The sequence below is a fragment of the Acipenser ruthenus genome, chromosome 5 (genome assembly GCF_902713425.1).
Source record: "Acipenser ruthenus chromosome 5, fAciRut3.2 maternal haplotype, whole genome shotgun sequence".
Taxonomy (NCBI): domain Eukaryota; kingdom Metazoa; phylum Chordata; class Actinopteri; order Acipenseriformes; family Acipenseridae; genus Acipenser; species Acipenser ruthenus.
The window spans coordinates 26,474,323-26,497,966 of NC_081193.1; the positions used below are offsets into that span (position 1 = coordinate 26,474,323).

At 39.7% G+C, this 23,644-nt stretch overlaps 1 protein-coding gene across 39 annotated transcripts in view; it reads right to left on the minus strand.

Moving 5' to 3' along the window:
• The window catches only part of LOC117402495 (regulating synaptic membrane exocytosis protein 1-like), a 147,159-nt gene extending 124,367 nt beyond the window's left edge, over positions 1-22,792 (minus strand). For 36 of the 39 annotated variants that reach the window (XM_034003705.3, XM_059023907.1, XM_059023908.1 and 33 more), the window contains exons 1-2: positions 22,293-22,792; positions 7,905-7,976 (exon numbers count right to left, since the gene is read on the minus strand). In XM_034003705.3, the coding sequence (XP_033859596.1) occupies positions 7,905-7,976; positions 22,293-22,453 (233 nt within the window). In that variant the 5' untranslated portion in view covers positions 22,454-22,792. The remainder of the gene's footprint in view (positions 1-7,904; positions 7,977-22,292) is intronic. The other 3 variants (XM_059023901.1, XM_059023909.1, XM_059023875.1) reach the window with 1 other exon arrangement.
• Between the last annotated feature and the right edge of the window lie 852 nt (positions 22,793-23,644).

A 23,644-nucleotide genomic window follows, 5' to 3' on the forward strand; every position in this document is an offset into this window, starting at 1 on the left:
CATAAACATACAATTTTAACACTTTCTAAGCAATTAAAATCATAATTCGGCTGAAATCCATTGTCAAACACTACTGTACAGTAACTACATATTGGGATGTGACAGCTTGTTCTGTATAGAAAAACAGAGGTAAAGCCTTAGTGTATCGATAGTGGAAACAGTGTCTGTGACCGCAACTGAAGGACTACTGTACTAATTGACTATTGAATAACACTGCACTAGATGCCAAACTTTTGGAATACATGCCCTTGAAACAAGAAATGTCCAAATGTAATGTTAGCGATATGGTGCATTACTTGAGAGCACTTTACTGTATGTGAATTTGGCGGCTCTCTCTCTTCCTTACTCATCTTACAGACCTTTTCAAAGAGGAAGACAAATTAAAAATCATCTTTCTCTTCAGTTTTTGATTTTCTTTGAATCCATATTTAGTCCTGTGGGAAAATGAAGGCCTCTAAAGTGTGAAGCCTGTTTTGAGATCACCTGAATATCTTCCAAGTCAGTGAGTTATAAAGGCAGTCCATCCTAATATGTAAATAGTGGAGAAAATAGCAAGAAAATGTGACTCCGATAAAATAGTTGGGAATAATTAACTACAGATCAAAACATTTGGGGAAATACATTACAGCGCTCTACCCTTCTTTATAATAAAAAAACACAGGATACAATATTTCATAGAACATTAATGCAACTGTCTGCAGAACTTAGATATTTTTTTCTGTCAAGACATAAAACATACTTGCAAGAGACTTATATTGTGACACATACTTAGTCTAAGCTTCCCCTATAGAAAAAAGTTTGATGTAAAAAATAGTCAATTTTAATGTTATTTATAGCACTTGGTTGTGCTGTAGGCAGAACAATATGATTAATTCGAGCTGGATATTTCCCCTTGGGTAAATAATGTTGAATACTGCACATCAATAAATGTTTGAGGATAGTGTACACTGTACACTTAAAGTTGAACACCTACATAAATGACTTTCAAAAAATAAAATATTTATATTTCTGTTGGCAGTGATCCATTTTTTAATCTTTCATTTTATGACTTAAAGGAAAGAAAACTTGATAGTGGATCTGAAGGCCCTTTTAGTCTAAGAAAGACACAGTGAGCAAAGTGGCTCTCCCCATTGGAGCTGTAAGAGGATGGAAGGGACAGTGACCCTTCCTGAAATGTAAAACATATGAAATGTATATACAAGATGTTCTTAAAAAATGACAGTATCAACAAAAGCCAATCGACAGAATATTTCAATATTTCACAAGCTGTCTGCAACAGGGGCTCTTTTTCCATCACTTCTGACTCGATCTGAACTACATGTATTTATATTGTAAGTGATCCAGACAACATTAATATGTATTGAGCCTTTTTTTATTTGTACTTGTATTTTAGTTTTAGTATTTTAACCACAACTTTGACTGAATCAGGATTACTCCTCCATTTGTAAAGCCACCAGTCTTGACGTGCCCACATATACATTTAGTAATAGAAAAACACTTAGCAAGTTATTCATCTTAAATGACCACAGTAAATTAGTTAAACAGTTCAGGCATAATGTTCACTAAATTCATTCTGGATTAATAGAACTGTTATCTGAGAAACACCAAATTGGGCATTGTTAAATATGGGGCAATTGCTGTAAGCCTGCATAACCAACTAGAAACATGCAAATGTGTATTCTAGTTTTAGAGGTGGTTTTTGTGGTTAGAACACCATCCTTTCAACAGTGGATGTGATTAAGACCTGGGACACCATCCCCTTTCAAAACAAAAACAGGTGTTGTGTGGCTTGCTGGTGCAATGAAACTGCTGTGTTTCACCCCAGAGATGGCTGCACCTCAGTGGTTACGCTCTCTACAAATTAGTCGTGCAGTGCTTGTCAAGCACTTTGAGATCCTGCACAGATGGAAGTCATAATCTCCTACCAATTTTTACCTAAATGAATTTTAGACATTACATTATTAAAAAGAATGTACTACGTTTCTTTTAACTATGTTTCTTTTTATTTCGTTTATTTTTACTACGTTTAAATTTAGAACTTCTATATAAAGTTATAAAAGAGCATTGAGCATTTTTACCTCTACCTTGATTATCACAGCTGCGACACCATATTACAAAATAACTGAGTATGCCATAGACATATATTTACCAATGTGAAAATACTTGTTAACATGAAGCCGGATTGCCCTGACCAGATAAAGCCATGAGTTGTAAACTGTCAACTTTAGATGCAGATGAGTGACAGCTGCCATGTGTTTTTGTTATTAAGTACGCTAGTTTCAAATGCTAACAGCCCATAATCTTTGACTGTCACATTAACACAGATACCCACTTTCTGAAAATACCCAGGCACTGACAAGATCATGCCAAAGGATGGCTAAATGTCTCACAGACCACTTCTGTCTAAAACCACATGGTGAGAGAGAAAAAGCTCAGACATTGCTTGGGGTCAAAGAGCAACGGCAATTAAAAATAGGGTTTGATGAATAACTAGTATTGGAAAGTGAATTCAATATCCATGGGTAAAAATGGTCGGCAAACATTGTGAAAAAGCTTGTAAATCTACTGTATAGCAGAGTTATCTGAAATGCCCAAAGAGGACCTTTATACAGTTCTTTTTTCATACACATGGCTTGAATAACCTATACAATAAAAATGTAGCATCTCCTCCCATTACTTCTTCAATTTAAACTGCAACATTGAATCCATCACAAACAAGTTCATATTAGTTTCTGTATTCCTAAAAGTCAATGTAGGTTTTATCAGCGTATTACATTTTTAGCAAATTTCAACTTCAGAGTGATTTTAAAAACTTGATATATTTTTAATAGCTTGATAGAATTGAAGTATAACAAACTGCTAAAATATGTTTCTGAATCTCTTTGTAATGTACTTGCTAAAAATACTCTACGCTACCTTTCTTTCTATGATCAAAACACCTGGCAATTTCAATACAACTGTGCAAGGTCAAATTTATTTTAAAAGATTTATTTTGTTACAACTGCATGTTATTTGTGATTACACACAGCAGTAACCAGTTCTTTTTGGTACCTAATACCCCTTTCTCCACTGGCACATCCGACCTGTGAGGGCTCGGTACAGTACGGGTACGGGTGGTTCTCCACTTGCTATTATTTGTCAAGCCGAGCGAGAACCAAACCGTGAAACTCCGGCCTCACAAGACATATGAATCCAGCTGTGAGCCGGGCCAGGGGCGGGGTTAAGGATTTTTGAAATTAAGTTGCATCAGTCAGTACACTCCAGAAAGAAAAACAACAAACATGGCGGGCAGCGAGTGTGATGAGAGAAAAGTACGCTGAGGACGCTGAGGAAGTGCAGGCTCTAGTTTATCTCTCATCTTTGACCTTTATAATATTAATATAAAGAAAAAAAATGCGGAACTAATTGAACTTTATTAAGTCGATATAATCAGTAAAATGTGTGGATTATAAAGAAATTCCTAAATATATTTACAAAATATTGTGATACAAGATACAACTATGGTCTATTAATTTTTGAACATCATTTATTTGCACATCTTTTGGCAAACTGAGTTAATTAATAACTAATTAATAACAACGGTCTTTCGTTGTGTGTGACGTCAGTAGCACGGTTCGGCTCTGCAGTGGAAACACAACCCAGGCTCTCCTTAACCACACCATGAGGGCTCGGTACGGCCCCAGCGCGGCTCAGTTGTACAGTGGAAAAGAGGCATAAGGAGCCAAGTTAAGCAATGGTATTTTACAAAATACAGTTTTTTTTCTCATTTTCTTTAAAAATGTTATTCACTTTCAGCATTTAATTGTTATGATTAAAAACACTAAGGGGTAGATGTACTAAAGTGTTGAGTCTGTCGCAGTCATTGCAAACCACATGCAAACCAGTTGGAAGTGTAGCGTGAAATGTGTTAAACAAATGCAACGCTGTAAGCTCATTTAAACGAATGCTTTGTAGCCGCAGTTCTTATTTGCGCTTTAGCCTTAAATGAATATGTAATTCTGGGCGCTCCTGCAGAAATTCACAAAAACAGGGTGGAGATGAGAGTGCAAATGAGGGATCAAAAATATTGTAATGAGATGTACTAAAGCTGCAGGCAATTGCGACACTTACAATTGCATCAATTTGTTAAGAACTTTTGAAAGCATGTTTTAAACAGTCACAACTGTTGCTGGCATTTCCCAATCCGCTTTGTCTCGTGTGTTGCCACTTCTGCTCAATGTATTTTTGAGGCAAACACCCAAATACCTAATTTTCACTAAAGTCAGGGTGTACTTACAAGCCTTGAAAACAAATTTCTATGATATTTCTGGTTTTCCCAGCATTTAGACTGCACACATGTGCCACTAACCCCTCCAGCACATTCTGAGCATCTGTATAGGACCATGATCTATTGTGTGTTAATTGTCTAGGCTACTAAGTAGATCAAGTTACAAATAATAATAATTAAAATAAAACATTAAAAAAAACTAAAATCATTTAGTTTCAATTTAAAATAATCTTTTATTCGCATTGTACAATGCAGCAGCATGATTTATTTTGTGTTACCAGTAGGCTAAAGTACAAAAAAAAGAGTGCAAGGTATTCATTTGATTTTACTACTGTACTGTATACTGTATAGGCCTACTGTACAGATTTATATTTTAACATAATATAATGTGTAGCCTACCCAAAACACATTAGTGTTATCTCAGCGCAATGATTTATATTTAAAATACATTGAGAAATGTAAATGTATGTGTGCGCGATTTTATTGTATTGTTTTTAAACCCGACACCTCCTTATGTTGGACAAACATGTCCGGTTTAGCAAGGGGCTACTGTATGATTATGAAAAGCTTTTTGGGGGTGAAGGTTGGAAGGGATGTGCTCTGATGGTTTGGATGCTACTGCAAACACGGATAGTGGCTGCTGATAGATTTTCTTAAGTGTTGCAGATCAATAAGGGAGTTCCTCAGGACTCCATATCGGTCATATCTGCATAGTATATAAACAGCTTCCACCTTTATTATGATAGCATTGTGTGACTCTTCAATGAAGGTAATATACAATGTAACCATTGAAAATATGCAGAATCATGTTTTATGCGCAGACAGTATGCTCATGGAGAACAGACACTGAAACTGCTGCCCAAAACACACTAAAAAGGAAAACAGTACTTAAACTAAGATTAAGAAATGGCACCTAAAAACAACAGCTGCACCCGGGTCGTCATGATGAAGGGTTTTCACGGTAGTCAGCTCATCATAGTTGTTGTTACATTTCTCTGAAAAGATGCATTTCAGTCTGAATAAATCTGTGCAAGCACTTCCCAGCTAGAAAACTGGGCAGTTAAAATGGCCAAGGGACCTGCTGTGCTTAAACAATAACAAAACCAGAATAAAAAATAGTCTAATGGTCCTAAAATTGAATACTTTTTTTTTTTTTTTTTTTTTATAATTTAATCATTGCCAATTATTTTTTATTATTTTCTCCCCAATTTGAAATGGCCAATTATTTTTAGGCTCAGCTCACCGCTACCACCCCTGCGCTGACTCGGGAAGGCGAAGACGAACACACGCTGTCCTCCGAAGCCAACTGCTTTTTTCACACTGCGGACTCACCATGCAGCCACCCAAGAGCTACAGCGTCAGAGGACAACGCAGCTCTCGGGCAGCTTACAGGCAAGCCTGCAGGTGCCCGGCCAGACTACAGGGGTCACTGGTGTGTGGTGAGCCGAGGACATCCTGACCGACCTAACCCTCCCTCCCCCCAGGCGGCGCCGCCCCCTGGAAGCTCCCATCCTCGGTCGGCAAAGGAATAGCCTGGACTCCACGTGGAGCACCTTTACTGGATGCGCCACTCGGGAGCCCCTAAATTGAATACATTTTGATTTATATTTTATCATATGAACATTCTTCTTAAAGACAAGCTCTCAACTTGCATAAATCAGGCATGTACCTATTGTTTGTGTAATTTAATGTAGCTTTGTTCCAGGGGGAACAGGCCTAAAAGATTATCTCCGTAATTACAGCCAGCCATTTCCACAACCTTCTGCCCTTTGTCTGGGATCTGTTGTTCTTTCTGACCATACCTGAACTAATCAATCTAATCGAAAACGCTAAGAGTGCGTTAACACTTCTTGGGACATTACCACAATGCATTCGGGAGGCTGGTTGAGGGTTCAGTGGGTTAATGTACTGGCTCTTCTCTGGTTTGAATGTGAATCGCTGTCAATGTTACAAAAACACCTCACAATCTGACACAGGTCCTCAGCTCAGGACTGAGGTTTACAGAGAAATTGCTCTTGTACATTTACGGTTCCATTGTTATTTCACAATTCTTAAATTCTTAAATGTGGTTAATTCACAGTTAGGCCAAATTAACGGTAAATTATACATGTACTTACTATACTGTAGGGCCCCTCATTAATTCACTGCTTTGAATATTTAACAATTTTTTGATGTGTAAACCAGATAGCGACATAATGAGAACTGCTTGTCCTAATTCTATGTATTTGTAGATGGATATCCACTCCTCCTATAAAACTTCAATAAGATTTGGAAACTGAATCCTTTTAAGTTAATAAATCCATGCCACGTATAGTCCTATCACAAACCAAAATTATTCAACGGTTAAACGGCATATTTTTAATGGCTAAGCTACCATAATAAAGTTTCACCGAAAAAAAAAGTTTACAATGGAACTCTAATGTGACCGACAGATTGTCATTGGTGTCACATGGCTTTCCTCAGCGTAACAGTTAATCATCAGTTTACAAAGCAAAACATTAGAAAGACCCACAACAACACGAACAACAGAATCACTCTGTCTTGAAAAATATATGCAGTGCTTAATGCTGAATGATTTATTAAGTGCTTCACTGTGAGTGATGGATGCTTTGTTTCTCTCTCTCTCTCTCATCAACTATGTTTTTAAATCAATTAACTGTCATATTTTCAAACAAATCCAATTGATTGGCATGCATCTTAAAAGATGCTTTGTCCACCTTTGCAAAAAACTGATAAGGAAAATAACTGGTTTACACTTTTCAGCAACCTCCCATTCTTGTCCACTACAATTCTCATGTATCTTTACAATCCGTGAAATGCCTGCTGATATTGTTATTTAACAATTGCAATTAAGCACGTGTATGTGTTGACCATTGAATGCCACTGGCAGTAGCATTAGCAATGAACTCATTCATTAGCTAGTGTCAACTGTTTCTACACAGTAAATGACCTCATAATGAGGTGTTGGTAACTACTGTATGCAGTGTATTGCCTACTCTTTAAAGCCTACATGCATAAAATCCATATAGTCTCTTTATAGAAAATATTTTGTGATAACAATCAGTGCTTGTGACGGCGTACCCCTCGCCCCTGGGTGTCTTTTGGGTTTTTTGTGTATAGTGTAGGTTATGTAGCACGTGTGATTTAAAATGTATGTTTGTACGTGGGCATGGGGAGTGCACAATAAGTTCACGTGTAGACTGTGGTGGGATTCAAGTGAATGATTGATTAGCAAGTGAGTCCCAGCACAGCTGCATAAGAGTCAGTTTGCATGCACATAGGGTTGGTGTGTTCAGAGGCAGAACGAGAGTCGGGAGGTGAAGTAAGACTGAAACAATTGCTACGCATGCTGGTTCTAAACAAGCGCGATACTTGGTTCACTTAGTGTTTGTTACGTGTCTGTTTTGTTCATCTATTTATTTTGGCCAACGTGCCGTTTTGTTTCTGTTTTGTGAAAACTGTTTGTTTATTAAATCTGAGCACCAGCATATTTCACTCACTAAACTGTCCTATACTTCCTGGTCTGACATCACCACAGAGCCTATCCGTGATAATATAGTCCCTCTGAGTCAGGTCTGTACATTTACCATTGATCAACAATAAATACAATAAAATAAAAACAAATACCAGCAATTACCTGCTTTCACTGTGTTCAGGGCGTTTCTTTCCAATAAGGAGTACAGTTCTTGCTTCTAGTGGATTTTCTTCTCTACAACACATGGTACAGTATTATGGCAGAGAACTGCATTTCATTTTTTTCTTTTAACAATTATTTTTATTCATTTTTTTCCCGATATTTTGAAATGTCCAATTATTATTCAACCTGGCTCACCGCTGCAACCCCCGGACTCACTTGGGAGCGACATGGGCTGTCAGCCATGTGCTTTTTTTCACTCTGCAAGCCCACCGTGCAGCCATCTCAGAACTTACAGCGTCAGAGGACCACGCAGTTCTGAATTACATACAGGCCAGTCTGCAGGCACCTGGCCAGCCACAGGGGTCACTGGTGTGCGGTGAGTCAAGGACTCCCCAGCCGACCTAACCCCTACCCCACCAGGGCAGCGCTTGGCCAATTGTGCGCTGCCTCCTGGGAACTCCCATCCACGGCTGACAGTGGCATAGCTTGGATTCGAACTGACGATCTCCAAGCTATGGGGCGCATTCTCCACTCCGGGCGGATTGCCTTTACCACTCGGGAGCCCCTCATTTCAGTTATTTTTTAATGAAGATTCCTTTCAGTTGGATTACTCCTGAGTATTAACAGAACTTCAGGCACTCCAAATGTAATTATACATTCACATGCTCTTTAAATGACCCCTTGCGTAGTGCTACAAGCAATATAGTCTTTTTTTTCTTATTTTTTTTTTAATATGTCTAGGTTTGGTGGGTAATTTATATATATATGTATATATATATATATATATATATATATATATATATATATATATATATATATATATATATATTACAGGGCTGGCAGTTTCAGAACATGCTTGTGTTTGTGTATCGATGTAATGCCATGCCAGGCTATAGGCCGGGTAAGAAAATTTAGGCATAACACTAAACATAAATATATTTTTGATTGCCTTAGTAGTACAATGAGACTTCAAATAATAGCTGTTAACCTGGGGTTCTCAATGACAGTTGCACACTTGTCATCCCGCAATATATACAATTAATTTAAAACTGACATTCTGAAGGGCTAGTTTTAAGTCACTGGCTTTTGTTTTCTAATCAACAGTCAGTTACTCTGTGTATTTAAACCCTTAAAAAAGACAAATCTCTTCCAAGTGATCTGTTGACATGAAAAGCAAATACATTTATCAAAAAGCTCCATTTGTCTTGAAAGAAAGATCATCAACGCCTCTTTGAACAATGGCATGGTGCTGTGAACATCATTTAGAATCCAATTTAGAATGTGTTTGCTACGTATTACCAGGAGATATGACCAAAAAACAGATGGATGATTACAAATTCAAGTACTGGTAGATTTTAAGAGGTTTGAGAAGAGGCCTTCTTTTTCAATACATTTTCCAAAGAAGCTGTAAAAAGAAAAAGAAAAATGCTTGGCTTGCTTATTCAATATTATATATTTATGGAAATGTCTACAGCCTCGTATCTTATGTTTTGTGATCAAGTTTTCTGACAACCAAATACAATGTTGAGAAAGCACATTCCCTCACATTAGGATTGTGAAAAAAACATATTATAATATTAGTATTTGACAAAACAAAACAAAAAAACCTGCAGAAAAAATCCTGCACAGATGGTCACATGGTTAATAAGAGAATTAATTACATCTCTTAAACTTCTTGATAATATTCTAATGGTAAGCTACACATCTTGGCACCTTCACATTTTTTTCTAATTCGCAAGTGTGTATTTTTTAGGTCACCATTAAACTCCTCTTTTGTCTTCATTTTGAGAACTGATTTGGCACATTGATTTATCTTGTCTAAAATGTTCTGTCTGGCTAAAATAAAACATTTCTAATTGAACTGTTGTATGAATACATTCAGTATTACAGACTATAAATATCAACTATAGGCAGTGGGGTCTCTTCAATTGAGCAGTATATCTATACATATGACTTCTAGTTCATTAAATGTGAGAGTATTTAGTCATAGTGGTCCACAACTCAAAACAACTCTGGGAAAGCTACACATTGTTAAATAATACAGTACTTTTCTGTCTGATAAACTGTTCTCCTGTTCGCCCAAAACTTGATAAAGATAAAAATGACAAGATACTACACATTCTACAGAGGAAACACTCCACACTCTATATTAGTAAATCAAGGACACTGATTAAATAAGTGCATACTGTGGGAAACTATATAATTGGACATACTGTATGTAGTGCAGTGAAACTAAACACTCACACACTGGAAACGTCTTTAGATTTCCCAAAACACATAGCAACGGCTGATTCATTTGTAGTTGCAACTTTGGCCAATTGTTTGGGGAGGTTTGGGTTGTATTCTGGAATCTTCTGATAGGGATTGGGTTATATTTAATGTTTTTTTTTTATTTTATTTGGCATATTTAAACAGAGCAGGAATACAATGAAACCTCTGTTGGATAATTCCCATTTTATTCACAATTGCACAGCCTACGCTTTAGCACTGCCACATTTGAATACACTTCACAACCATCTGCTGAATTATATTAACCACAGGTACCTGTTCATGAATGCATTCAGACGGTTTAAGAATTGGAAACATGCTAATCTACCGTGAATCAAGCTATATAGAGTAGTAGATCTGCCTGTAGAATAAGCAACATACCTCAATAATTTCTTTAATTGTTCACAACCAGAACCTTCAAATCTAATATCTCAAAAAGGCTTTGAAGCACAACGAGGTGACATCATTGACAGTAGCTTTCTCTTTCTAACAGTATCTATTTTGTTTAGGCTAGAGTTGCTTTGTGACTCAAGTGCAATTGTGAGTCATTTTAATTAAATAACTCTATTCAGATGTCCCTTCCTCTTCAGAAACTGAAAGTGCTGATATAAATGTAGACCGTGACTCAACAAGAAAAACATTTTCTATGTGAAAGACTGCTCTGCAACAGCATATTCACCACACGTGACTTGTTTTCTTTTATATGTATGGTTAATGTGACTCACTGTTGCTGTGAATGGCTTTAGCGTAATTAAAAACATCTAAATTTGCTACAGATAACCTAAATAAGCAGTGTCCCTTTCCCATATATTTTTAAACAGTTTTTACATACTCACAATTTCCCAAGGATCACTTTTTTAGTTCTCCCTACTTTTAAGTATTATATTATCTAAATATGTTACCCGTTACCTTGGTAGTTTAAATGTAATAATTTCATGATTTATTTTTTATTATATAGACAACCCTTTATAAAGTATTGGGACACTCAGGGGGGGGGGCTGTTTTCCATAACTGCCAAATGTACCAGCATCATGCCAGTATCCTAAGTACAACTTTGTTTCCTGAACTTTTAAAGTGCGCCCCTCCAGGAGTTTTTAACTGCTACTTAAGTTCACATTAGGACTGGGGTGATTGTAAGATGTTTATGGAGAACACATACACACACCTTTGTACATAAGTGCAATGGAAACTCAGAATGTGCTGCAGAAAGAAAACACACATTTTTTGGAATAAATCATGGAAAGCAATGACATCTTTTAAAATCTGTGTTGCTGGAAAGTATTTAAATCAAGCAAATTGTGAGCAAATAATATACACAAAAATTAAAACCCTAATTCAACTAATTTAGTTTGCATATTTTTTTTATTTTTTTTTTGTAATATTGCAGTGTTTAAAAATAACCTTTACACTTCATATGACACTGTTGGGGGGTTCTTATGACAATTATCAATATGTTGCTTTTTTAGTGCTTCCCTCTTTATCTATGCTTTACCACAGAGTAGTGATGTGAAAAAAGTATCATACTGGAAAGAAAGGTAACATAAATGAGGCAGACATGCTACAAACGACATCATTTGTATTAATTGCGTGATTCGCAATTAAGTGGTTTGCATGAACACGGTTTTGTTTAATCATTACACAAGATAAATATGATGCTGATGTTACTTTATAGAGTGCAATACAAGGGATTCGCTATTTTAAATATACATTTATCAATAGTACACGTTTGACATGTTTTCTTCACCTTTCTTCTTCAACCTGTAGAAGGCAGAAGCTGAAATGTGATAGTTTAATTAACTTTTCTGTTCAACAGCCACCTCTACCCTTCATAAACTTGTGCATCTTTTGTGACTGTTTTGTATCTTATAGGATCCAAATACACGTTTCATAGAGAATGTTGTTGCCTGGTGTGGCAGAATAGGGGGAGGTGGAGAAGAGATGTAGTCGAGAGTGCTGGAGGACTACATTCCCCAGAATGCCACAGGGTTACCAGGAGCCAGAGTGGAATCACCTGGCTCCATTTTAATGTGAAGCACCTGAGGCAGATTAAGCCCTGGATAAAAGCAGGGGAAACCTTGTAGCCTGGACTATCTGTGTGAAGCCAAGGTCTGTGTGCAAGGACCAAAGACCTGTGTGGTCAAAAGAAAAGGTACTGTGTGAACCGTTTGTGTTACTGAATTTGTAAAACTGTGTGTGAAATAGTGTTTTTGCGACCAGAAAACGGCTTAGCCGTCTGGTTTATAGTTTAGGGATTGTGAAGAAAAGTAAAGTTAGCACTCCACATGGGAGTTAGGTTTTGGTTTACTTTTATGTCTGGAAGTAATAAAAGTGCATGTTCTTTGTCTGGGTCTGCTGATTTAAAGGGTGAAAACAAGCCTTAGCTTGGAGGCTGTGTTGCACTGGTTTTCACTAGTTTGGTTTTGAGATCTGCCGGTATACAGTTCAAAGACAGCCTCAGTCTACTTGGATGTGCAGTCGCTTTTTCTTTCTGATGTTCATTAAAATCATACACATTCTGAAAAAAATCCCCAGTTCTATCAAATTGCATTTGCACAAGAAGGATTGCAATTTGCATCTAAAATAGATTTCTGCCCCAAAAGGGGCAAGATATTAGGCTCTAAGGTAGTAAATGCAATTTACAAAAGCTGAAACACCTGTTCCCACCAAGTTTACTTACATGGCCACAGTTTCAGCAATGAATGAATGACTGCTGAAGGGTGTTCAGGGTATTGCATTATATATATATATATATATATATATATATATATATATATATTGTGAGATGGCAGGGAGGGGGTTAAAACCTCTCTGGGGAAAAAACATGTGCGGAATGCACATTTGTCTTGTTTAATTGTTTTGTTTAATTGTTTTATTGATTAATCATTACCTGCACCTGGCTACTATTGAAAATTGGAGCCAGGTGCAGGGTATTTAAGGAGAGCAGTCAGTCTGCTCTGGGCGGCTGCTAAAGAGGGCAGAAGCCCGACTGTGCTGGTGTGGGTACAGCTGTAATTAAAAGAAAAAGGTAGTGTGAAGCCTTTTTTGTGTGTTTTGTTTTGTACAGGTAAACAGCTTAGCTGTCCTGTTTTAGTTTAGGTTCCTGTTCTGTTTAGTTAGTGCTCAAAGAGAGCTAGGTGTTTGTTTTGTTTATTTTTGTTTGTGTTCATTAAAAATAGCGCAACCGCGCTTTCAAAAATCCATTTGCGTGTGTCGGGTCAGTGTTTTTAAAGGGGCAACGAACCGTGGCGAGTGTGATTCTTTCACAATATATATATATATGTGTGTGTGTGTGTGTTGATAAGAAGAAAAAAATATTAAAAAAATAAAAATAATGTTTTAAAAATAATTTATTTCAGGCAAAAGCCCTTCAGCTGTTTTTATATACTGTTTATATATATATATATATATATATATATATATATAAATTTATTTCTTAGCAGACGCCCTTAGCCAGGGTGACTTACAATTGTTACAAGATATCACATTATTTTTACATACAATTACCCATTTATACAGTTGGGGTTTTTACTGGAGCAATCTAGATAAAGTACCTTACTCAAGGGTACAGCAGCAGTGTGATTGAACCCACAACCCTCCGGTCAAGAATCCAGAGCCCTTACCACTACTCCACACTGCTGCCACTACTCCACACTGAACCTAACAGCGCTCTGGAAGAAGCCATCTACTAGTCAGGTCTGTATCCTCCACCCCACTGCTCCTACTGTGCCTTTTGTCTTGCTTGTCCTGCTATGACTGTCTCTCACATCCCTGTTCTGTCCCCCCGTCCTCGTCCTCTGCCCTCCCTCCGCTGCTGCTCCTCCAACCCCTCTAACCTCATTTCTCTGCCTCTCCCCCCCTCCCGCACACTCTCTGGTGCACTCTGGAACTGTCACTCTTCTGCTAACAAAGCTGATTTTATATCTGCCTTTGCCTCCCACCTCTCGCTCGATTTCCTTGCTCTCACTGAAACCTGGCTGTCCCCTGATAACACTGTTACTCCTGCTGCCCTGTCCTTTCTCTACGTCCTGTCCCATACCCCGCGTCTCACTGGACGGGGAGGTGGGACGGGTCTTCTCCTCTCTCCCTCCTTACTTTTTTCTGTCCCCTCCGATCTCACCTCCCTCTCTGTCAGTACCTTTGAATTTCATGCAGTCCAACTAACCTCTCCCTGTCAACTCCTGCTCATTGTTCTGTACCGCCCCCCTGGGCCTCTCACTCACTTTCTGGATGAACTCGACTATCTACTCTCCTCCCTCCCCTCTCTGTCTACCCCGACTGTCCTGTTGGGTGACTTCAACATCCATCTCTCCAACCCCAGCCACTCTGCTGGATTCCTCCCTTCACTCCTTCGACTTCTGTCTCTCTCCATCCCCTCCTACCCACAAAGCTGGCCGTCAACTGGACCTCACCTTCTCCAGGGCCTGCTGCCCCTCCATCCTCTCTGTCACCCCCCTGGACCTCTCTGATCACTATTTCATCTCTTTTTCTCTGTCTCTCCCCCCTCTCCCTGCTCCTCCTACCCCCACTGTCACCTCTCGCCGTAACCTCCGCTCTCTCTCCCCCTCTGTCCTTGCCTCCACTGCTCTCTCTCACCTCCCTCCTATCGACTCCTTTTCACAACTCTCCGTAGACTCTGCTACCTCCTCCCTCGACTCCCTGTGTCCCCTCACCTCCCAACCTGCTCGCCCCTCCCCTCCCCATCCCTGGCTCTCCTCTGCGCTCGGCAAGAATCACACTGCGATCTGCTGAAAAGAAATGGAAGAGAACCAAACTCCCTGCTGCCCTAGACTTTTACCGCACTCTCCTCTCCTCCTTCTCCTCTACTCTCTCCTCTGCTAAATGTGCTTATTTCCAATCTGTAGTCGAAGCCTCCACTAACAACCCACCTAAACTATTCTCTACCTTCTCCTCCCTTAACCCTCCCCCCCCTCCTCCTCCTCCCTCCTCTATCTCCCCTGATGACTTTGCCTCCTTCTTCTCTTCTAAAATCTCAGAATTCCGCAAACTCTTTAACACCTCTCCCTCCCCCGCACCCCCTCCTGCTCCAACCCCTACACCCACTACATCCCCTACTAACGCGCCCTCTTTCTCCACCTTCTTGCCCCTCTCTGACCTCTCCTCCCTGCTCCAGGGTCACAAACCCACCACGTGTGCCTTGGATCCCCTCCCCACTCACCTCTTTCAAGCTGCTGCTCCTGCTCTACTCCCCTTCATCTCCTCACTCCTCAACACCGCTCTACTTTCTGGCATCTTTCCCTCTGCCTTCAAAAAAGCCTCTCTCACTCCCCTCCTCAAAAAACCTACCCTCGACCCCACCTCCCTCCAGAGCTACCGTCCTGTCTCCCTCCTACCCTTCCTCTCCAAAACCCTCGAGCGGACTGTACACCGCCAGCTCTCTGCTTTCCTGTCCAACCACTCTCTACTTGACCCTCTCCAATCTGGCTTCCGCTCTGCTCACTCCACTGAAACCGCCCTCCTGTCTGTCACCAACTCACTTGAGTGTGCCCGAGCTGCCTCTTTCTCCTCTGTCCTAATTCTCCTCGACCTCTCTGCTGCCTTTGACACTGTTGATCACTCTATTCTACTATCATCTCTTGCTGACCTGGGGATCTCTGGCACTGCTCTGGCCTGGTTCTCCTCCTACCTCTCCAACCGCACTTACCAGGTAACCTGCCGTGGAGCAACCTCCACACCTCACCCACTCTTAACTGGAGTCCCCCAAGGGTCAGTCTTGGGTCCTCTCCTGTTCTCTCTCTCTACACCCGCTCCCTGGACCCCCTCATCGCATCCTATGGTTTCTCATACCATTTCTATGCTGATGATGCTCAGATTTTCCTCTCCTTCCCCACCTCTGACTCCACCATCTCCTCCCGTATCTCTACCTGTCTGTCTGCTATTTCCTCCTGAATGCACTCGCATCACCTCAAACTCAACCTCTCTAAATCTGACCTCCTTTTCTTTCCCTCCTCCTCCCCCTCCTCTGATCTCTCTATCTCTGTTCCTCTGGAATCTACCACACTCTCTCCCTCTTCCTCCGCTAAGAACCTTGGAGTCACCCTGGACCCCTGCCTCTCTTATTCCCAGCACATCTCCACTCTGGCACGCACTTGCCGATTCTGCCTGAGCAACATCCGAAGAATCTGACCCTTCCTCACCAACTATGCCACCCAGCTCCTGGTCCAGGCCCTGGTACTCTCCCGCCTAGACTACTGCAACTCCCTCCTGGCTGGCCTCCCTGCGTCCGCCACCCGTCCGCTCCAGCTCATCCAGAACTCTGCTGCCCGCCTGGTGTTCTCTCTGCCTCGCTTCGCCCACGCTACTCCACTACTCTGCTCACTCCACTGGCTCCCGATCACCACTCGCATCCAGTTCAAGACTCTTGTACTAGCCTACAGATGCCTTGACCAGACTGCACCCAGCTACCTCCAGACCCTCATCTCTCCCTACACCCCCACTCGACCTCTCCGCTCCGCCTGCACTAGAAGACTGGCTCTACCTCCGCTACGCTCCCCTGCCTCCCGAGCCCGCTCCTTCTCCACCCTTGCTCCGCAGTGGTGGAACGACCTTCCTACAGATGTCAGGACTGCCCAGTCCCTGACCACATTCCGGCACCTCCTTAAGACTCACCTCTTCAAACAGCACCTGTAGAACTCCTCTGTTTGTATCCTGAGACAATCACCCTTCATTTAAATGTGCTTTATTTTGCTCTTATCTGCCCCCTATTTTACTGCATTTAATCCTGTACTTCAGAATATTGTAATCTGCCAAGTGTTTAACCTGTAGTATTTTGTACTTAATCATATCCTGATGTAACTATCACTATTTAATCATATCCTGATGTAACTATCACTATTATCTGCTGTATTATTGAATTGTAGTTTGTCACACTTGAACAAAAATTATTGTATTTCTTGTTCTTATTGTATGACTTGTATTGTAACACTTGAATGTATTTGTATTTGCTTGCGATTGTAAGTCGCCCTGGATAAGGGCGTCTGCTAAGAAATAAATAATAATAATAATAATAATAATAATAATAATACTCATTATTCTAAGTATTTGGATAGATGTATAAGCGCGCAACAACTCGGGATGGGAATTCTGTAATGATTTTAAATGAGCAAATACTATAAGTGAAATGCTTATACTTTAAATATAATCCATTTACACCAATGCAAAACCACTGCGTGAGACATTTGTTCTTCATTTTACCACAGTAATGTTTTTTTTTTTTTTTATTTAGTTGTTGCCAATTATTTTTTATTATTTTCTCCCCAATTTGGAATGGCCAATTATTTTTAGGCACAGGTCACCGCTACCACCCCTGCGCTGACTCGGGAGGGCGAAGACAAACACAAGCTGTCCTCCAAAGTGTGTGCCGTCAGCCGACCGCTTTTTTTAAAACTGCAGACTCACCATGCAGCCACCCAAGAGCTACAGCGTCGGAGGACAACGCAGCTCTCAGGCAGCTTACAGGCAAGCCTGCAGGCGCCCAGCCAGACTACAGGGGTCGCTGGTGCGCGGTGAGCCGAGGACACCCTGGCCGACCTAACCCTCCCTCCCCCTGGAATCTCCCGTCCTCGGTCGGCAAAGGAATAGCCTGGACTCGAACTCGTGAAGTCCAGACTATAAGGCACATCCTGCACTCCACACGGAGCCTTTTACTGGATGCGCCACTCGGGAGCCCCCAGGAATGGGTTTCTGACATTGGCAGTCAGGGACCAGGTGCTGCAGAAATTTTAGGGTTCACAAAGCAGGACCTTGCTTCCTCATCTCAGCCCAAAGATGGGGAGATGAAGGCTGTGGAGCAGCAGGTTAATGTTTTCCCCATGCGACTCAGAGATTCCACTTCTGTATGCATAGGGCCTTATAAACATCATGTATTGCATGATCATGAAAATCAACACACCAACAGATTTCCAAGGATGGGCTGGTAATATCAGGTGTTGAATTTATTCAGGCTGCGGGGAGCCATAAACTTCTGTATACATACAGTATATAATCAAGCCTGCTTATGACGGCTGCTTAGGAGACCATCTAAAAATAGATGGTCTTTGTATATAATGTACAGTAGATGCCTTGTTAATACCCACCCCATAGGTAGATTAGGTTTCAATCAGCCTTCACATACTATACGTTTTGCTTCTCAATATAATAATATCATATTAAAAAGCCATTTTTACATGGGATGTAAGACAGTTTAGATTCAGAAACAATAGTATATGGGCATGCATCACAGTGGTCACTGAAGACAAGTTATACAGGTTTAAGTACAGTGTATAAGTAAGATGAAATATTAACTGAAAATAAAGTTTGAGTAAGATGTTCCAGATATTTAATTTTAACATACATAGGTTCTATTTTAATGTAGAAATATTTGATTGTTTTATAGATGGTCTGTTTTTAATGATCTACTTTGGCAGATCTTGATATCTCCATCCTTAAGCTCTTAAACTTGTTCCATCATAGAGTAGTAGACTACCTCCCACCATATGCTGCATTGTATTTTGTAGTGTTAATGTTGAGTTAAAGGATGTAGGCATTGAGATCTGCAATTGATAGACTGTCAAAATAGATCCTATGAGGTTCCACATTTCACATGAACTGGCAAAAAAGACCAGTAATGGCTCCATGTATAGCTGCCACCAGACTTGATCTGCAGAAGCTTACTATCAATTACACAACCATAGAGTGGATACGTGATGCCAAGCGCCATGTCATCTAGCGTGACCCATAAGAAAAATGTTTGCAAGAAATTCAGTACTGGGAAATACCTGTACTGGTGTCTTTGTTACAGTGCTCTATGTGTTCTGCCTTCTAATGTTAACACATGTGCAAGTGAAGGGGGATTATGGAGATTATGGAGAAATGGAAGTCAAAGCCTTATAACTAGTGTTACGCTATACAGTAAAGGGTCACTACAATGCAACCTTTTGCATTTTTGTGACTGTGTACAGTTACTTGCAGAACATTAACCCTTTGCGGTCCTATGTCGGACCTGGTCCGACATTGCAATTATTCCTATCCGGTCCAATATCGGACCCTGTCCAACATCATCAAAAAGACGCAAAAAACAGGTTTCTAGTCGTTTTTTCTCCGGAAAAAGCAGAGAAAACCATTCAATGGCCGAGTGGGAGCGACAGGAGCCGAGACAAGCCAAAAAAAAACAAAAAAAAGGGCGTATCTCATGAATAGTCATACTTGCCCCTGGCATCAGATAACGGTGGCCATAAGGAAACAAGCTGGCTGCTACTGCATCAGCGCTCAGAGAATATCACAGACATTTGCAAAGCTTTTTTCAGATGTTATAGTAATAAAATAATGACTTGGATCACATTATTGAGGCGTTTGGTGATAAAACGAGTGATCAGGATTTGATTGATCGGTATGTACGACTATTATTATTATTATTATTTATTTCTTAGCATATGTGAAAGCTATAGCGAACGAAAGGGTGGGGCGGGGCTGGAGATGCCTAGTGAGTGCTTTGTTGATATGCAGGGACTTTTAAAACCGTTTGACTGTGGAAAAAAATACTTTTAATTGGATGGAAATTTATAATGAATTCCAGCTGAATACCACAGGAATAACACCTGGATGTCGTATGCACTTCCTTAATTTGTGTGGATTTAATTACCTGTATTCCATGTTTCTTTGTAAAAATAATGTTAATCACATGTATAAGTCATGCATTCATGCACAAATTAACACTTTTCACAATCCCCTGGTGGGCGCATTAATGCATGCCTTATATATGTGATCAACATAATTTGTTATAAAGAAACATGGAATGAATACGGGTAAATAAATGCACATTAATTAACAAGGCTGAATTCAGAATGAATTACTTCAGAACTCAGAGGAAATGAATAAAATATTCAGGTGTTAATCCTGTGGTAATCAGCCATACTTCATTATGAATTTGCGGCCATTATTTTAAAGTGTTATCTTTGAAATAATATTATAACTACTTTTTGTTAAATGTTGGCAAAAGATGGCCTTAATCTAACTTCAAATGAGACAGCCACTCAACTTACACAGTATCAGGCCCTATCCACAAAGCGTCAGCACACAAGTTATTGTAAAATAATGATGTTACTAAGAATAACGTGCAGTTTGATATTCATGAAACTGTTATAGCCTGTCACTAAAGAAACCAAAGTTTGAATAGCAAACTACTGCTTGAACTGACTAGCAGAGTACAGTAAAGCTGAACACATTGAAAGGAAACATTGGATGCAATGTTCCTGTTCCTACAAACTGTATATTGCTAAACTTACTAAATGGAGTGCTTTATATAGGATTAATACAAGTGCCTGCCAAACTCTCTAAGCTATCAGTGTTTTTCATTTTTTGTTTATTAGATTTGGACAAAAATGTTAGAAAGATTTCTACAAATCTGCATTTACACGGTGAGCCACAGACGAATATTAATAGGTGAAAATGGAATTAAATCAAAAATTGTGAAGACCCATGTATTGCAATCGCATAATAAAACACTTCATATTTTATGTTAACGATGAGGCCACAGAAAAAGCACTGTACTGTAAGTCACATTTTTTTGGAGGTGTGTCTTCTGATCTCGGTTTTTACAAAAAATACAATGTACCATTCCCAATTCCCAATAACCCATTGTCTTCTGTGTTCTTGTTCATTTAAAAAAAAAAAAAGCCTATTCCCATTACTCAATAAATCTGATTTTCACATAAGCTATTCCACAGAAGCCAAGTTTACAATGGTAGTTTTTCTTTAAGTGTGATGAATCCTGTAAACTAGGTAAAATTGCATTTGATCAGAAGCCTGTACTGTATAGGATATGAATTAAAAAAAAACAAGGCTACCACTGCGCGTGCAGCAGAACCAGGAAACAACGCTAGCTGCAAGTCATTATCTGATCTTGCATGAAAAATGTGAACATTGCTATACTACAAATAAAATAACATTTTTCAGTGGCAAGAATGTGTGTTCCTAATTAATATCTCTCTCTCTCTCTCTCTCTCTCTCTCTCTCCATACATACACATTATATATATATGTGTGTGTGTGTGTGTGTGTGTGTGTGTGTGTGTGTGTGTGTGTGTGTGTGTGTGTGTGTGTGTGTGTGTGTGTCTATCTACAGGTCCCAGAAATGTATTGAAAAAGTAGTGGCCAGCACAAAGCACCAGAATTGTTAACCACACCCCACATGTTGAAAAAGGAACAAGGAATCCACTTCGAGAGAATGTTGGCCATAGATTATGCATGAATCGCAGTAGTTGATGAAGTAACGAATTTCCATCTATCGTTCCTTAAAACACTGATGTTGAATGCAATGCATGTGTTGAATAACTGCATTAGCAATTACCCCCATACTGTATTCTATTCACATTCGTGATCTGCTGCTTTGAAAACCAGACTAAATGCAACGGGCTTGACAGTTGCAAACTACACTGCTCAGCGCTAAAAATTGTTCCTGGGGGGCTTAGTTCTAAAAATAGAACAACTTGGTAATCGATTATTATATTATATAGTAATTTTATATACAACGCTGAATTTGAGCTTGTAGTTCTTTGAGTATTATTTTTTTTGTCAGCGTTGATCACACCCCCTGTGTTTGAATACACCTGTGAATAATGTTACCCCAGGTTACTGTTTTATAGTTAAAATATAATGTTACTTAAACATAGAACGCTCCAAGGCTAATCATCATAATGAACCTTTTCTATTTTTAAAGAGAAACGAATATCTCTCTGAGGCAAGGAGTAGCCTATACCTATGTAAAAATGTACATTATTTTTCCCACTCAACAAATATACAAATCAGACAGCAATCTAAATAGATATAACTAAGCATAAATGTTAATCGTAACATATGTAATAATATGTCAATTAAGTTATACAAGAACAACAAAAGAAGCATCTATAGACATGCAGTATCCCAATATTTCGAGAAAAACACAGCATGTATGGTATTGAGAGAGATAGTAACCATAAATATGAGAATATATTTTAATAAAATAAATTATGCCAGACTGGAATCCAGTCCCCTAACCTATACCAGCCATGTATATTTGATTAACCTTACATAAATGGGAGCACTGAATACAATGAAATAAAACAATGTAGTTTTTTTCTGATCTTACTTTAACATGGCTTCTTCTTTGTCCTCCTCTTGCTTCTGTCTAACCATCACAGCCATTATAATTGTTCTTTCTTCCTCCGTCAGATGGCTAAGGTCTGGAAGATCTTCCATCAGAGGCGCGGTGGGTGGGCGCGGGCCGCGGGGCCCCAGTGAAGCAGACATGTTTTACCCCTCCTTATCGTGCTTTTTTATTAGTAAAAAAAAAAACCAAAACAAGTGCAAACCCACTTTTCACAATGTAGTCCACGGACTGAGCAGCAGCGCTTGTAAATCTTGCAAGCCTTTCATGATTCCGTGCACCCACCGTTGTGCTTTGTTTTAATTCTTGTTTCCTCCCCACCCCTTTCAATTACTGGTTGCCCATCTTAACGGGGGAGATAATATACAGTAAATCAGCGACGTCTGAGTTTGGCTGCTGTAAGGTTTGATGCTTGATATTGGCTAGGCGGAGTCTGTGCAGCGCTCTGTTCTTTGCTGCTGCTGTCAGGGAGATGGAACACAGTCAATGGGACCGCAGCCCCCCAAGCGCGCCCCCCCTCCCCCTCCTTTACACGGGCACGCGCGTACATATTTCAGAATGGGGCTCCTCGTTCATGCACCTCATCCATCCTAACCGTTTGGCGGCGCGCCCCAGTATCCCCTTGCCATGCCCATACCATGCCTGTCTCGGCTCGCTCACAAATAAATCTCAGATGAAGAAGTACACTACACAAGCCCCAACGACCGTGCGCGCTCCCTTTTCTATTCTTTGCTCTTACTCTTTCAGGATATGAGCCAAATGTGATGTTGGTTGCTGAACCCACTCACTGAAAAAACAAACATTGCACATGCAATGCCTTTGGTTTTCTATAGTCGATAGCCTTTATAGCTGTGAGCTGTAAAATTCAGGACTCGGCTATAGATAGATGTCAGGTACTACTGGTCTTTAGAACACTTGTTTCCTTCCATGCCCAGTACTTTTTGAGAAGGGAGAATCTGAACCATTTGCGAGCCAGTGGAAGGAAGCAAGAAATTCTGTATTCTGGGCACAATAAATAATGTTTGTTAAATGGTCGTATATAAAAAAAAAAACACTAAAATAACCTACATTTACTAACTAATTAATTATTTCACCGTTGCTATTATTATTATTATTATTATTATTATTATTATTATTATTAATAATAATAATAATAATAATAATAATAATAATAATAATAATAATAATAATAATAATATTTGTAGTATGTATGTGTATCTAACCCTGTTTTTTAACCGCTTTGTGTGAGCTACATTTTAATAGTAATAAGAAAAGATGGTCCAATTTGACCTTTTCTGGAACTCATAATATCCCAGGCTGGAGATACTAATCCG